The sequence below is a fragment of the Hirundo rustica genome, chromosome 37 (genome assembly GCF_015227805.2).
Source record: "Hirundo rustica isolate bHirRus1 chromosome 37, bHirRus1.pri.v3, whole genome shotgun sequence".
In the NCBI taxonomy this organism is placed as follows: domain Eukaryota; kingdom Metazoa; phylum Chordata; class Aves; order Passeriformes; family Hirundinidae; genus Hirundo; species Hirundo rustica.
The window spans coordinates 184,555-196,735 of NC_053486.1; the positions used below are offsets into that span (position 1 = coordinate 184,555).

The following is a 12,181-nucleotide window of genomic DNA, read 5'->3' on the forward strand; positions in this document are numbered from 1 at the left end:
CCTGAGGTTTATGTCCAAAAAGGAGACAGAGAAGTCCTTTTACTTTATTCCAGCAAAGGGACAGGCCATGGGGCATTTCCCCTGGGGTGTCTCAGATTTTCGGAGGACGCAGCCTCCTTTTTATCCCAATTTCTCGGCCGCATTTCGCTCTCACTTTCCCCATTTGCCGAGGTACTTGAGAGGCATAGACTTCCCAAAATGCCTAAGCCCTGAGATTCCCCTTTTAATGTACAACCCCTCCCGCCTAGTTTTTAATTCTTCTGGGATTTATGGGTTTTCCCCATTGTTACTTTCATCTTTCAATATCCAGTTTCATTTACAAACAACCCTGGTTCGTTTGTGAAGGCAAATTTCTTCTTTTCCGTTCATCCATCAGTAGAATCCTTCCCATTGTTTCTCTCATCTCTCAATGCTGGTTTTATCTACCAGCCGACCCAGGGCTTGTTTGTAAAGACAAATCTTGTCCTTCCTCTCAGCGGCGCAGAGGATTTCCTTGGAAAAAGGCTGTTCTGGAGTCAGTGCCAGGTGCCAGTGGATGCTGTTGGGTGCTGACGGGGCAGGAGCTGCTGATGGCGCACTCCTCCCGCTCTGGTGGCACCCACTGCCCTGTGCCAGTCCCAGCACGGGACGGGCTTGTGGGGGGGACTGGGCTGGGCTGGGAATGGACAGGGGAGGATGGAATGGCGATGGAAGTGGCTGGGGACCGTGCAGAGAAGCCAGGCTAGAAAAAGTGCACAAAGGGGACAGAGGAGTCCTGAAACTTTATTGGAATAAAGGGAGGGAGTGCCCTGAGGCACACGCCCCTGGGATCTCTCTCGAGGTTTTGGAGGCTGCAGCCTGTTTTTATTCTCAACTCCCGATCGCATGTTGCTCTCTCCCTTTCCCCACTGCCTGAGGTACCAGGTAAGGTAGAGCCTTCCCGAACCGCCGACCACATATTCCCCCCCTGACCACGTGTTCCATTTTCCCCTGAAGTTCCGAAGTTCAGGCTGCCTGGGTTCTGCGGGTCCACCAGAAGTTCCGACCGTCTGGAATTCCACTTTGTGCGGACCCATGTGTCATCTTGCCCTCCAGTTCAGGAGCTCAAACTCTCCGGGTCAGGGTTCTGTAACAAACGTGCCTGGGTGGATGTTCATACAGACATTAAGAGCCGTTTAGAAGACATCAGCACAAATTTCTGTGACAGCAGTGAAGAACCTCACACCCGTTCTTTCCACATGGAGTCTTTTGCGAACACATTCGCACGCATTTTTCCCATCGGGAGTAGAACGATTGGGATGGGAACGGAGGCGGTGTGGATGGAGTGGGCTGGGGTGGAATGGAGGCGGATGGGGCGGGATTAATGAGGACGGTTTGTACCTGGTGGGCGACAAAGGAGAGAGGAGGCGGCCGGGGGCGGATCCCGGCGGCAGCTGCTCCCGCCCCGGCGCGGCCGGATGTCCCTTGGAGCGGGAGCGGCGGCGTGGTGCGGGCCGGGCCGGGGCAAGGTGGGGATCGCGGGGAAAGGTGGGGATCCCGGGGAAAGGTGGGGGTCCCGGGGAAAGGTGGGGGTCCCGGGGAAAGGTGGGGGTCCCGGCAGGGCGCGGCCCAGGGCGGAGCGGCCGGGCCGGGCGAGGCGGCGGCGGGAGGACGGTGAGGCCGATGGCGGTGTCGCCGAGCCGGGGCCGCGGGAAGGGCCGTGAGGAGCAGCAGGAGCAGGAGGAGGAGGAGGAGGAGGAGGAGGCAGTTCCCGGGCCCGGGATGAGCGCTGGCATGTATTATCTGAGCGGAGCTGATGTCTCTCACCGCTTTAGCTCTAGAATTACTCTGAGGCCCGGGAAGGCCCCGAGCCCTCCGGCAGTGGAGCTTTGGCCAAGGGCGGGCTCGAGTGGCCCTCGGGGGCTTTGAGGCGGCTGGAGGAGAGGGGGGCCCGGGTTGGGCTGTGCCCCATGGGCAGGCGGGGCAGGTGCGGTTGTGGCTGAGCCGTGGGGTTTGTGCCCAGCAGGGGCTCTCGGGTGTCCCGAATTGCCCGGTTTGGCGGTCGGTGGCCAGGTGCGTGTGGGAATGTTGACTTGGGGGTGTCCCTGAGGCGCCGTGTGCTGGCAGAGCTGTGCAGGTTCCGCGTGTGCAGCGGGGCCGGGGCAGCTGCAGGTGGGAGGCAGTGAGTGTGCAGGAGGGCAGTGGCACCTGTGCTCAGCCTGGCCCTAAGCCTGCAATGGTTTGTGCTTCCCGCAGGTCTCCGGTTCAAGGCAGGACGTTCCAGCAGCCCAGAGCGGTGATCCAGAGGCAGCGGCTGCTCCTGTGTGGGGCTGGGTTTGGATCCAGCTGCTCCCAAGCTCCTCTCAGGCCATTGGAAAGCCGGGGCATTTATCTGGCACCCCTGTGACCCAAGGGAAGTATCTTCCCTATAAATCTTCTGGGGATCTGGGAATGCAGAGCACAGGGTGTCACCCACTCCTGGGGACCTGGGAATGCACAGCACAGAGTGTTACCCACTCCTGGGGAGCTGGGAATGCAGAGCACGAGGTGTCACCCACACCTGGGGAGGTGCCAGCTGAGTCCCCAGCGCAGAACTGAGCATTGCTCCAGGGACAAGCTGTGGGATGGCTCCAATCCCACTGACCCTGGGAGCTCTGGCCTCCACCCTGCAACCCTGGGAAGGTTTCCCTTGCAGTTCAGCCCCACTTAAATTTGGGGCTTTGTGATCCATGTGCACTCCAGCTGCACCTTAGGGTGTGCTGGGATCCAGTGACACCCTCCTGGGCTCTGGGGTGCCCTGGCGTGTGCTGGGGACAGGAGGGAAGACGAGGGAGCTTGGGGAAGGTGCCCCCAGGGAGAAATGGGGAGCAGGAGCTTGTGTGGCCGTGCCCAGAAAGCTGGGAGGGCTCTTGGCAAAGGGCTGATGGTCCAAGAGAGAGGCAGAAGCCTTGCAGGGAGGAAACAGCTTGGCCATTGTATGGGGAAGCTGGGCCCTGGCACCAGTGCATCAGGTGCAGGGGGTGAAGGAAGCAGCTGGAGGTGCTCTTTTCTGGATCCTGCTCCACAGCATCTGGCAGTGGCCATCCCATGGGATCAGCACTGTGGAGGAGCGACTGGGAAGGGGGGTCAGGGCCAGCGCTGCTCCTTTGGGCTGCCCTTGTTCCCCTCTTGTGACAGGATTAGGATTTGGAAGGGCTGTGGAGCCCCAGCTGTGCTCCCTGCCTGGTGCAGCTGGGAATTGCAGTGCAGGTGCTTCCCTGCCCTTGGTCAGCCTTGGCCCCTGCTCCTCTTGCTGCCAGATGAGCCGCAGGGCTCCTTCTCCTGCAGCCCCAGCTCCTGCCAGGCCCTGCTCCTGTCCCTTGCCAGGTGCTCCTCTTTGGCTCTCAGCTCATGGCACTGGGATTTCAGCACGTGCCAGCAGTGCTGAGGAACAGGGAGAGCAGGGCCAGGTGAGGGAGGCACGTGGAAAAGGCTTTGTGCTCCAAGGGGATCCTTTCCACGGTCCAGGAGAGCTGCAGGGAGGGGAAAAAGATGCCAGTGAAACATTTCACAGAGTGCTCGGGCACAGACCCAGCAGGCACGGCCCCCCCCAGGTGCCCCCACTGCATGGATGGAGGGAGTGGAAACTAAGGTTTGCTTTCTTAGAAAAAAATGATAAGTTTTAATTTTTTATTAAACACATTTAGGAGATAGAAAAGCAAGATATGACTGGGTGCCTTAGTATTCAGCCAAGAGCAAACCTGCTAAGGAAAAGGCTCAGCTCACTCCTTAAAAGTATCAGCCTGTTGCTTACTCATTAAATCACTTGCATGATTCAAAGCTTGTTCTTGAGTGTGAATTTCTTTGTTCAGTTTCGACTCCTCCCGCAACCATTTTGTCATGTAGACCCATCTGCAAGTGTCTCCATCTGGTCTGGTAGCACAGGTTCAATAAAGTCCTGTCCTGGAAATTTTGGCTGTCTTCACCGGGATAAGATAATTCAGGAATGCGAGGGATTTTCTCCGTCCTTCTGCTATAGCCATTTTGGGTGCCACAAAACCAGTCCCTACTTTAATACCATGTTCTAGCTGAAAATATACATTCATCACACTACTTATGTCTGTTAGGAAATTTAATCCATGAACACCTGAGGTTTATGTCCAAAAAGGAGACAGAGAAGTCCTTTTACTTTATTCCAGCAAAGGGACAGGCCATGGGGCATTTCCCCTGGGGTCTCTCAGATTTTCGGAGGACGCAGCCTCCTTTTTATCCCAATTTCTCGGCCGCATTTCGCTCTCTCTTTCCCCATTTGCCGAGGTACTTGAGAGGCATAGACTTCCCAAAATGCCTAAGCCCTGAGATTCCCCTTTTAATGTACAACCCCTCCCGCCTAATTTTTAATTGTTCTGGGATTTATGGGTTTTCCCCATTGTTACTTTCATCTTTCAATATCCAGTTTCATTTACAAACAACCCTCTGGTTCGTTTGTGAAGGCAAATTTCTTCTTTTCTGTTCATCCATCAGTAGAATCCTTCCCATTGTTTCTCTCATCTCAGTGCTGGTTTTATCTACCAGCGGACCCAGGGCTTGTTTGTAAAGACAAATCTTGTCCTTCCTCTCAGCGGCGCAGAGGATTTCCCTGGAAAAAGGCTGTTCTGGAGTCAGTGCCCGGTGCCAGTGGATGCTGTTGGGTGCTGACGGGGCAGGAGCTGCTGATGGCGCACTCCTCCCGCTCTGGTGGCACCCACTGCCCTGTGCCAGTCCCAGCACGGGATGGGCTTGTGGGGGGGACTGGGCTGGGCTGGGAATGGACAGGGGAGGATGGAATGGCGATGGAAGTGGCTGGGGACCGTGCAGAGAAGCCAGGCTAGAAAAAGTGCACAAAGGGGACAGAGGAGTCCTGAAACTTTATTGGAATAAAGGGAGGGAGTGCCCTGAGGCACACGCCCCTGGGATCTCTCTCGAGGTTTTGGAGGCTGCAGCCTGTTTTTATTCTCAACTCCCGATCGCATGTTGCTCTCTCCCTTTCCCCACTGCCTTAGGTACCAGGTAAGGTAGAGCCTTCCCGAACCGCCGACCACGTATTCCCCCCTTGACCACGTGTTCCATTTTCCCCTGAAGTTCCGAAGTTCCGGCTGCCTGGGTTCTGCGGGTCCACCAGAAGTTCCGACCGTCTGCAGTTTCACTTTGTGCGGCCCCATGTGTCATCTTGCCCTCCAGTTCAGGAGCTCAAACTCTCCGGGCCAGGGTTCTGTAACAAACGTGCCGGGGTGGATGTTCACACAGACATTAAGAGCCGTTTAGAAGACATCAGTACACATTTCTGTGACAGCAGTGAAGAACCTCAAACCCGTTCTTTCCACATCGAGTCTTTTGCGAATACATTCGCACGCATTTTTCCTATCGGGAGAAGAGCGATTGGGATGGGGACGGAGGCGGTGTGGATGGAGTGAGCTGGGGTGGAATGGAGGCGGATGGAGCCGGATTAATGAGGCCGGTTTGTACCATGGAGGGCGACAAAGGGCAGAGGAGGCGGCTGGGGGCGGATCCCGGCGGCAGCTGCTCCCGCCCCGGCGCGGCCGGATGTCCCTTGGAGCGGGAGCGGCGGCGTGGTGCGGGCCGGGCCGGGGCAAGGTGGGGATCGCGGGGAAAGGTGGGGATCGCGGGGAAAGGTGGGGATCCCGGGGAAAGGTGGCGATCCCGGGGAAAGGTGGGGATCGCGGGGAAAGGTGGGGGTCCCGGGGAAAGGTGGAGGTCCCGGGGAAAGGTGGGGATCGCGGGGAAAGGTGGGGGTCCCGGGGAAAGGTGGGGATCGCGGGGAAAGGTGGGGGTCCCGGGGAAAGGTGGGGATCCCGGGGAAAGGTGGGGGTCCCGGCAGGGCGCGGCCCAGGGCGGAGCGGCCGGGCCTGTCGAGGCGGCCGCGGGAGGACGGTGAGGCCGATGGCGGTGCCGCCGAGCCGGGGCCGCGGGAAGGGCCGTGAGGAGCAGCAGGAGGAGGAGGAGGAGGAGGCAGTTCCCGGGCCCGGGATGAGCGCTGGCATGTATTATCTGAGCGGAGCTGATGTCTCTCACCGCTTTAGCTCTAGAATTCCTCTGAGGCCCGGGAAGGCTCCGAGCCCTCCGGCAGTGGAGCTTTGGCCAAGGGCGGGCTCGAGTGGCCCTCGGGGGCTTTGAGGCGGCCGGAGGAGAGGGGGGCCCGGGTTGGGCTGTGCCCCATGGGCAGGCGGGGCAGGTGCGGTTGTGGCTGAGCCGTGGGGTTTGTGCCCAGCAGGGGCTCTCGGGTGTCCCGAATTGCCCGGTTTGGCGGTCGGTGGCCAGGAGCGTGTGGGAATGTTGACTCGGGGGTGTCCCTGAGGCGCCGTGTGCTGGCAGAGCTGCGCAGGTTCCACGTGTGCAGCGGGGCCGGGGCAGCTGCAGGTGGGAGGCAGTGAGTGTGCAGGAGGGCAGTGGCACCTGTGCTCAGCCTGGCCCTAAGCCTGCAATGGTTTGTGCTTCCCACAGGTCTCCGGTTCAAGGCAGGACGTTCCAGCAGCCCAGAGCGGTGATCCAGAGGCAGCGGCTGCTCCTGTGTGGGGCTGGGTTTGGATCCAGCTGCTCCCAGGCTCCTCTCAGGCCTTTGGAAAGCCAGGGCATCTCTCCTGCACCCCTGTGACCCAAGAGAAGTATCTTCCCCATAAATCTAATGGGGATCTGGGAATGCAGAGCACAGGGTGTCACCATTCCTGGGGAGCTGGCAGCTGAGTCCCCAGGGCAGAACTGAGCATTGCTCCTGCTGCAGGGACAAGCTGTGGGATGGCTCCAATCCCATTGACCCTGCGAGCTCTGGCCTCCACCCTGCACCCCTGGGAAGCTTTCCCTTGCAGTTCAGCCCCACTTAATTTTGGGGCTTTGTGATCCATGTGCACTCCAGCTGCACCTTGGGGTGCCCTGGGATCCAGTGACACCCTCCTGGGCTCTGGGGTGCCCTGGCTTGTGCCGGGGACAGGAGGGAAGCAGAGGGTGCTTGGGGAAGGTGCCCCCAGGGAGAAATGGGGAGCAGGAGCCTGTGTGGCCGTGCCCAGAAAGCTGGGAGGGCTCTTGGCAAAGGGCTGATGGTCCAAGAGAGAGGCAGAAGCCTTGCAGGGAGGAAACAGCTTGGCCATTGCATGGGGAAGCTGGGCCCTGGCACCAGTGCATCAGGTGCAGGGGGTGAAGGAAGCAGCTGGAGCTGCTCTTTTCTGGATCCTGCTTCACGGCACCTGGCAGTGGCCATCCCATGGGAGCAGCGCTGTGGAGGAGCGACTGGGAAGGGGGGTCAGGGCCAGCACTGCTCCTTTGGGCTGCCCTTGTTCCCCTCTGGGGACAGGATTAGGATTTGGAAGGGCTGTGGAGCCCCAGCTGTGCTCCCTGCCTGGTGCAGCTGGGATTTGCAGTGCAGGTGCTTCCCTGCCCTTGGTCAGCCTTGGCCCCTGCTCCTCTTGCTGCCAGATGAGCCGCAGGGCTCCTTCTCCTGCAGCCCCAGCTCCTGCCAGCCCTGCTCCCTGTCCTTTGCCAGCTGCTCCTCTTTGGCTCTCAGGTCGTGGCACTGGGATTTCAGCACGTGCCAGCAGTGCTGAGGAACAGGGAGAGCAGGGCCAGGTGAGGGAGGCACGTGGAAAAGGCTTTGTGCTCCAAGGGGATCCTTTCCACGGTCCAGGAGAGCTGCAGGGAGGGGAAAAAGATGCCAGTGAAACACTTCACAGAGTGCTCGGGCACAGACCCAGCAGGCACGGCACCCCCAGGTGCCCCCACTGCATGGATGGAGGGAGTGGAAACTAAGGTTAGCTTTCTTAGAAAAAAATGATAAGTTTTAATTTTTTATTAAACACATTTAGGAGATAGAAAAGCAAGATATGACTGGGTGCCTTAGTATTCAGCCAAGAGCAAACCTGCTAAGGAAAAGGCTCAGCTCACTCCTTAAAAGTATCAGCCTGTTGCTTACTCATTAAATCACTTGCATGATTCAAAGCTTGTTCTTGAGTGTGAATTTCTTTGTTCAGTTTCGACTCCTCCCGCAACCACTTTGTCATGTAGACCCATCTGCAAGTGGCTCCATCTGGTCTGGTAGCACAGGTTCAATAAAGTTCTGTCCTGGAAATTTTGGCTGTCTTCACCGGGATAAGATAATTCAGGAATGTGAGGGATTTTCTCCATCCTTCTGGCGTAGCCATTTTGGGTGCCACAAAACCAGTCCCTACTTTAATACCATGTTCTAGCCGAAAATATACATTCATCACACTACTTATGTCTGTTAGGAAATTTAATCCATGAACACCAGAGGTTTATGTTCAAAAAGGAGACAGAGAAGTCCTTTTACTTTATTCCAATAAAGGGAGAGGCCATGGGCCATTTCCCCTGGGGTCTCTCAGGTTTTCAAAGGAAGCAGCCTCCTTTTTGTCCCAATTTCCCGGCCGCATTTCGCTCTCTCTTTCCCCTTTGGCTTAGGTACTTGAGAGGCACAGACTTCCCGAAATGCCTAAGACATGAGATTCCCCTTTTAATGTATAATTGCCCTAATTTTTAATTCTTATGGGATGTATGGGTTTTCCCCATTGTTACTTTCACCTTTCGATACCCAGTTTCATTTACAAACAACCCTCCGGTTCGTTTGTGAAGGCAAATTTCTTCTTTTCTGTTCATTCATCAGTAGAATCCTTCCCATTGTTTCTCTCATCTCTCAGTGCTGGTTTTATCTACCAGCCGACCCAGGGCTTGTTTGTAAAGACAAATCTTGTCCTTCCTCTCAGCGGCGCAGAGGATTTCCCTGGAAAAAGGCTGTTCTGGAGTCAGTGCCAGGTGCCAGTGGATGCTGTTGGGTGCTGACGGGGCAGGAGCTGCTGATGGCGCACTCCTCCCGCTCTGGTGGCACCCACTGCCCTGTGCCAGTCCCAGCACGGGACGGGCTTGTGGGGGGGACTGGGCTGGGCTGGGAATGGACAGGGGAGGATGGAATGGCGATGGAAGTGGCTGGGGACCGTGCAGAGAAGCCAGGCTAGAAAAAGTGCACAAAGGAGACAGAGGAGTCCTGAAACTTTATTGGAATAAAGGGAGGGAGTGCCCTGAGGCACACGCCCCTGGGATCTCTCTCGAGGTTTTGGAGGGTGCAGCCTGTTTTTATTCTCAACTCCCGATCGCATGTTACTCTCTCCCTTTCCTCACTGCCTGAGGTGTAAGGTAAGGTAGAGCCTTCCCGAACCGCCGACCACATATTCCCCCCTTGACCACGTGTTCCATTTTCCCCTGAAGTTCCGAAGTTCAGGCTGCCTGGGTTCTGCGGGTCCACCAGAAGTTCCGACCGTCTGCAATTTCACTTTGTGCGGACCCATGTGTCATCTTGCCCTCCAGTTCAGGAGCTCAAACTCTCCGGGACAGGGTCCTGTAACAAACGTGCCCGGGTGGATGTTCATACAGACATTAAGAGCCGTTTAGAAGACATCAGCACCAATTTCTGTGACAGCAGCGAAGAACCCCACACCCGTTCTTTCCACATCGAGTCTTTTGCGAATACCTTTGCACGCATTTTTCCCATCGGGAGAAGAGCGATTGGGATGGGAACGGAGGCGGTGTGGATGGAGTGGGCTGGGGTGGAATGGAGGCGTCTGGGGCTAGAGGCGATTGAGATGCGGATGGAGCCGGATTAATGAGGACGGTTTGTACATGGAGGGCGACAAAGGGGAGAGGAGGCGGTTGCGGGCGGATCCCGGCGGCAGCTGCTCCCGCCCCGGCGCGGCCGGATGTCCCTTGGAGCGGGAGCGGCGGCGTGGTGCGGGCCGGGCCGGGGCAAGGTGGGGATCGCGGGGAAAGGTGGGGATCGCGGGGAAAGGTGGGGGTCCCGGGGAAAGGTGGGGGTCTCGGGGAAAGGTGGGGGTCCCGGGGAAAGGTGGGGGTCCCGGGGAAAGGTGGGGGTCCCGGCAGGGCGCGGCCCAGGGCGGAGCGGCCGGGCCGGGCGAGGCGGCGGCGGGAGGACGGTGAGGCCGATGGCGGTGCCGCCGAGCCGGGGCCGCGGGAAGGGCCGTGAGGAGCAGCAGGAGCAGCAGGAGGAGGAGGAGGAGGCAGTTCCCGGGCCCGGGATGAGCGCTGGCATGTATTATCTGAGCGGAGCTGATGTCTCTCACCGCTTTAGCTCTAGAATTCCTCTGAGGCCCGGGAAGGCCCCGAGCCCTCCGGCAGTGGAGCTTTGGCCAAGGGCGGGCTCGAGTGGCCCTCGGGGGCTTTGAGGCGGCCGGAGGAGAGGGGGCCCGGGTTGGGCTGTGCCCCATGGGCAGGCGGGGCAGGTGCGGTTGTGGCTGAGCCGTGGGGTTTGTGCCCAGCAGGGGCTCTCGGGTGTCCCGAATTGCCCGGTTTGGCGGTCGGTGGCCAGGAGCGTGTGGGAATGTTGACTCGGGGGTGTCCCTGAGGCGCCGTGTGCTGGCAGAGCTGTGCAGGTTCCACGTGTGCAGCGGGGCCGGGGCAGCTGCAGGTGGGAGGCAGTGAGTGTGCAGAAGGGCAGTGGCACCTGTGCTCAGCCTGGCCCTAAGCCTGCAATGGTTTGTGCTTCCCGCAGGTCTCCGGTTCAGCCTCGGATGTTCTGGACAGCCCCATGATCCAGCATTTTGGAGAGTCCCCAGGGCTGCAGGTCCTGGTGGGGTGTGAGAGGTGAGGTTTGGCGTGACCCAGGTGCTGGCGATGTCCCAGGGCTCCTGGGGCACTGGATGTTCAGTCAGATCTGCGCCCCTTGCGAGGTATTGCTGGGTGTGTTCTCAGGGACACACAGCTCCCTGTGGCTGTCCTGGGCTCCTGTCAGCTCCCTTTGATTTTTTTCAGATCACTTTCCAATTTTGTCAGACCAGTTCCCTTCTATGAGGCATTCATTTCCTGGGAGGAAGAGGAATGGGGCCAGGGCCTTTTGTTATTTTGGGTGCTTTTGTGTCTTTAAAGTCTGGGTTTTGCTCTTAGTGCTGTATTTTCTGCAGGAATTGGAGCATTCCTTTTGTTTTTTTAAGACTATTTTTGTTTAATTTCTGTGTCCTGGGAGACACAATGATCATATCGGGAGGAGGCAGAGCACGGGAAGAAGAATGTTTGTAAGACTTGTTTTGCTTCTCAGTATCCTCTGATTTTTTTGGCAGTAGCTTCAGTTAATTTCCCCAAATGGAGTCTGTTTTCCCAGGGATCAGTGAGAGATTTCTCCCCATCCTTATCTCAAGGCATGAGCCTTTCCTTATATTTTCTCTCCCCATTCAGCTGAGATGAGCAGTAATAAAGCAGCTTTGATGCTTTACCTTTGACCTGTCATCCAGCCAGCGTCAGATCACAAGATGGACGCTGTGACACTGACACTGTGTGGCCTTGTGGTTTTTCTGTCTCTTGTGACACTTGTGTGCATCTACAGGGAGGTAAAATAGGGGATCCTGAACCTCTAGATCCAAAATATTCCCATTTCCATATGGGCGGGTCCTTGCTAACAGAGGTACCATGTGTTCCCTCTGTTCCTGGGAGGAGTGGATCCTTTCAGAGGTGCTGACACCAGGCAGGACCCCCATGGACCCTTCCAAATATTCATCCAGCTTCCTGCATGGAGCAGCTTTCCCTGGAAGGGCTGAGGCTCAGGGCGTGGCTGGGGTTGAGACCAGCCCTGAGCACTGGCCACGCTGCGCTCACAGCTCCAACGTGAAGCCAGCCACCAGCAGCTCCCAGAGGCAGATCCCCCTGTCTCCAGGGCCCCTCAGCTCCCAGCCCAGCCTTTTTGTCTGGAATTCCCCTGAAGCTGACCCCAGTCTCAAACCCGACATCTCCAGGTGTCACACTTGACTCCTGTCAAATCCTTTGGCTGAACGGGGGGCTGGACTGACCCCTCTTCTGGGAGCACCAGGACCCCAGGATTGGGGAAAATGGGAAGATGGGAGGACAGTGGGGTCCCAGGCCTTGGGAACAGCCGGGTGACTGGGATCTGCAGGCTCTGCAGGCACTGGGGAGCGCTGGGGAATGGTGGCACTGGGACACCAGCACTGGCCTTGGGGCACTGCTGGGGTGGCCGCAGTGTCTGGCTCCGGCCCATTCCCGGCTCTGCAGCCCCAAACTGCTCCAGGCCCCCGGGGGAGATCCCCTGCCCGGCCCCACCATCCCACCTGGGGCCACCGTGTCCCGCTGGATCCCCCCAGTGCTGCTGTGCTGAGCTGTCCCAGACGTGGGCTCCCAGGGGCTCTGTGCCCAGCAGGGCTGTGGCTCCGGGCTGGGCCGGCACTGG

At 58.1% G+C, this 12,181-nt stretch overlaps 1 protein-coding gene and 3 non-coding genes across 5 annotated transcripts in view; all 4 read left to right on the forward strand.

Annotated features, from left to right (window-relative positions):
• The first annotated feature begins 1,732 nt into the window (after positions 1-1,732).
• On the forward strand, positions 1,733-1,816 carry LOC120764795 (small nucleolar RNA SNORD45). The gene has a single exon (XR_005704287.1). It is a non-coding gene; the product is annotated as a small nucleolar RNA SNORD45 (small nucleolar RNA).
• A 4,140-nt stretch (positions 1,817-5,956) lies between these two features.
• LOC120764791 (small nucleolar RNA SNORD45) lies at positions 5,957-6,040 on the forward strand. The gene has a single exon (XR_005704282.1). It is a non-coding gene; the product is annotated as a small nucleolar RNA SNORD45 (small nucleolar RNA).
• Positions 6,041-9,691: 3,651 nt separating this feature from the next.
• The window catches only part of LOC120764784 (antigen peptide transporter 2-like), a 55,491-nt gene continuing 53,001 nt past the window's right edge, over positions 9,692-12,181 (forward strand). The window contains exons 1-2 of one of the 2 annotated variants that reach the window (XM_040088816.2): positions 9,692-9,740; positions 10,499-10,590. In XM_040088816.2, coding sequence (XP_039944750.1) covers positions 10,535-10,590 — 56 coding nt within the window. In that variant the 5' untranslated portion in view covers positions 9,692-9,740; positions 10,499-10,534. The remainder of the gene's footprint in view (positions 9,741-10,498; positions 10,591-12,181) is intronic. The other variant, XM_040088818.2, reaches the window with a different exon arrangement.
• On the forward strand, positions 10,018-10,101 carry LOC120764792 (small nucleolar RNA SNORD45). Its single transcript, XR_005704283.1, has one exon. It is a non-coding gene; the product is annotated as a small nucleolar RNA SNORD45 (small nucleolar RNA).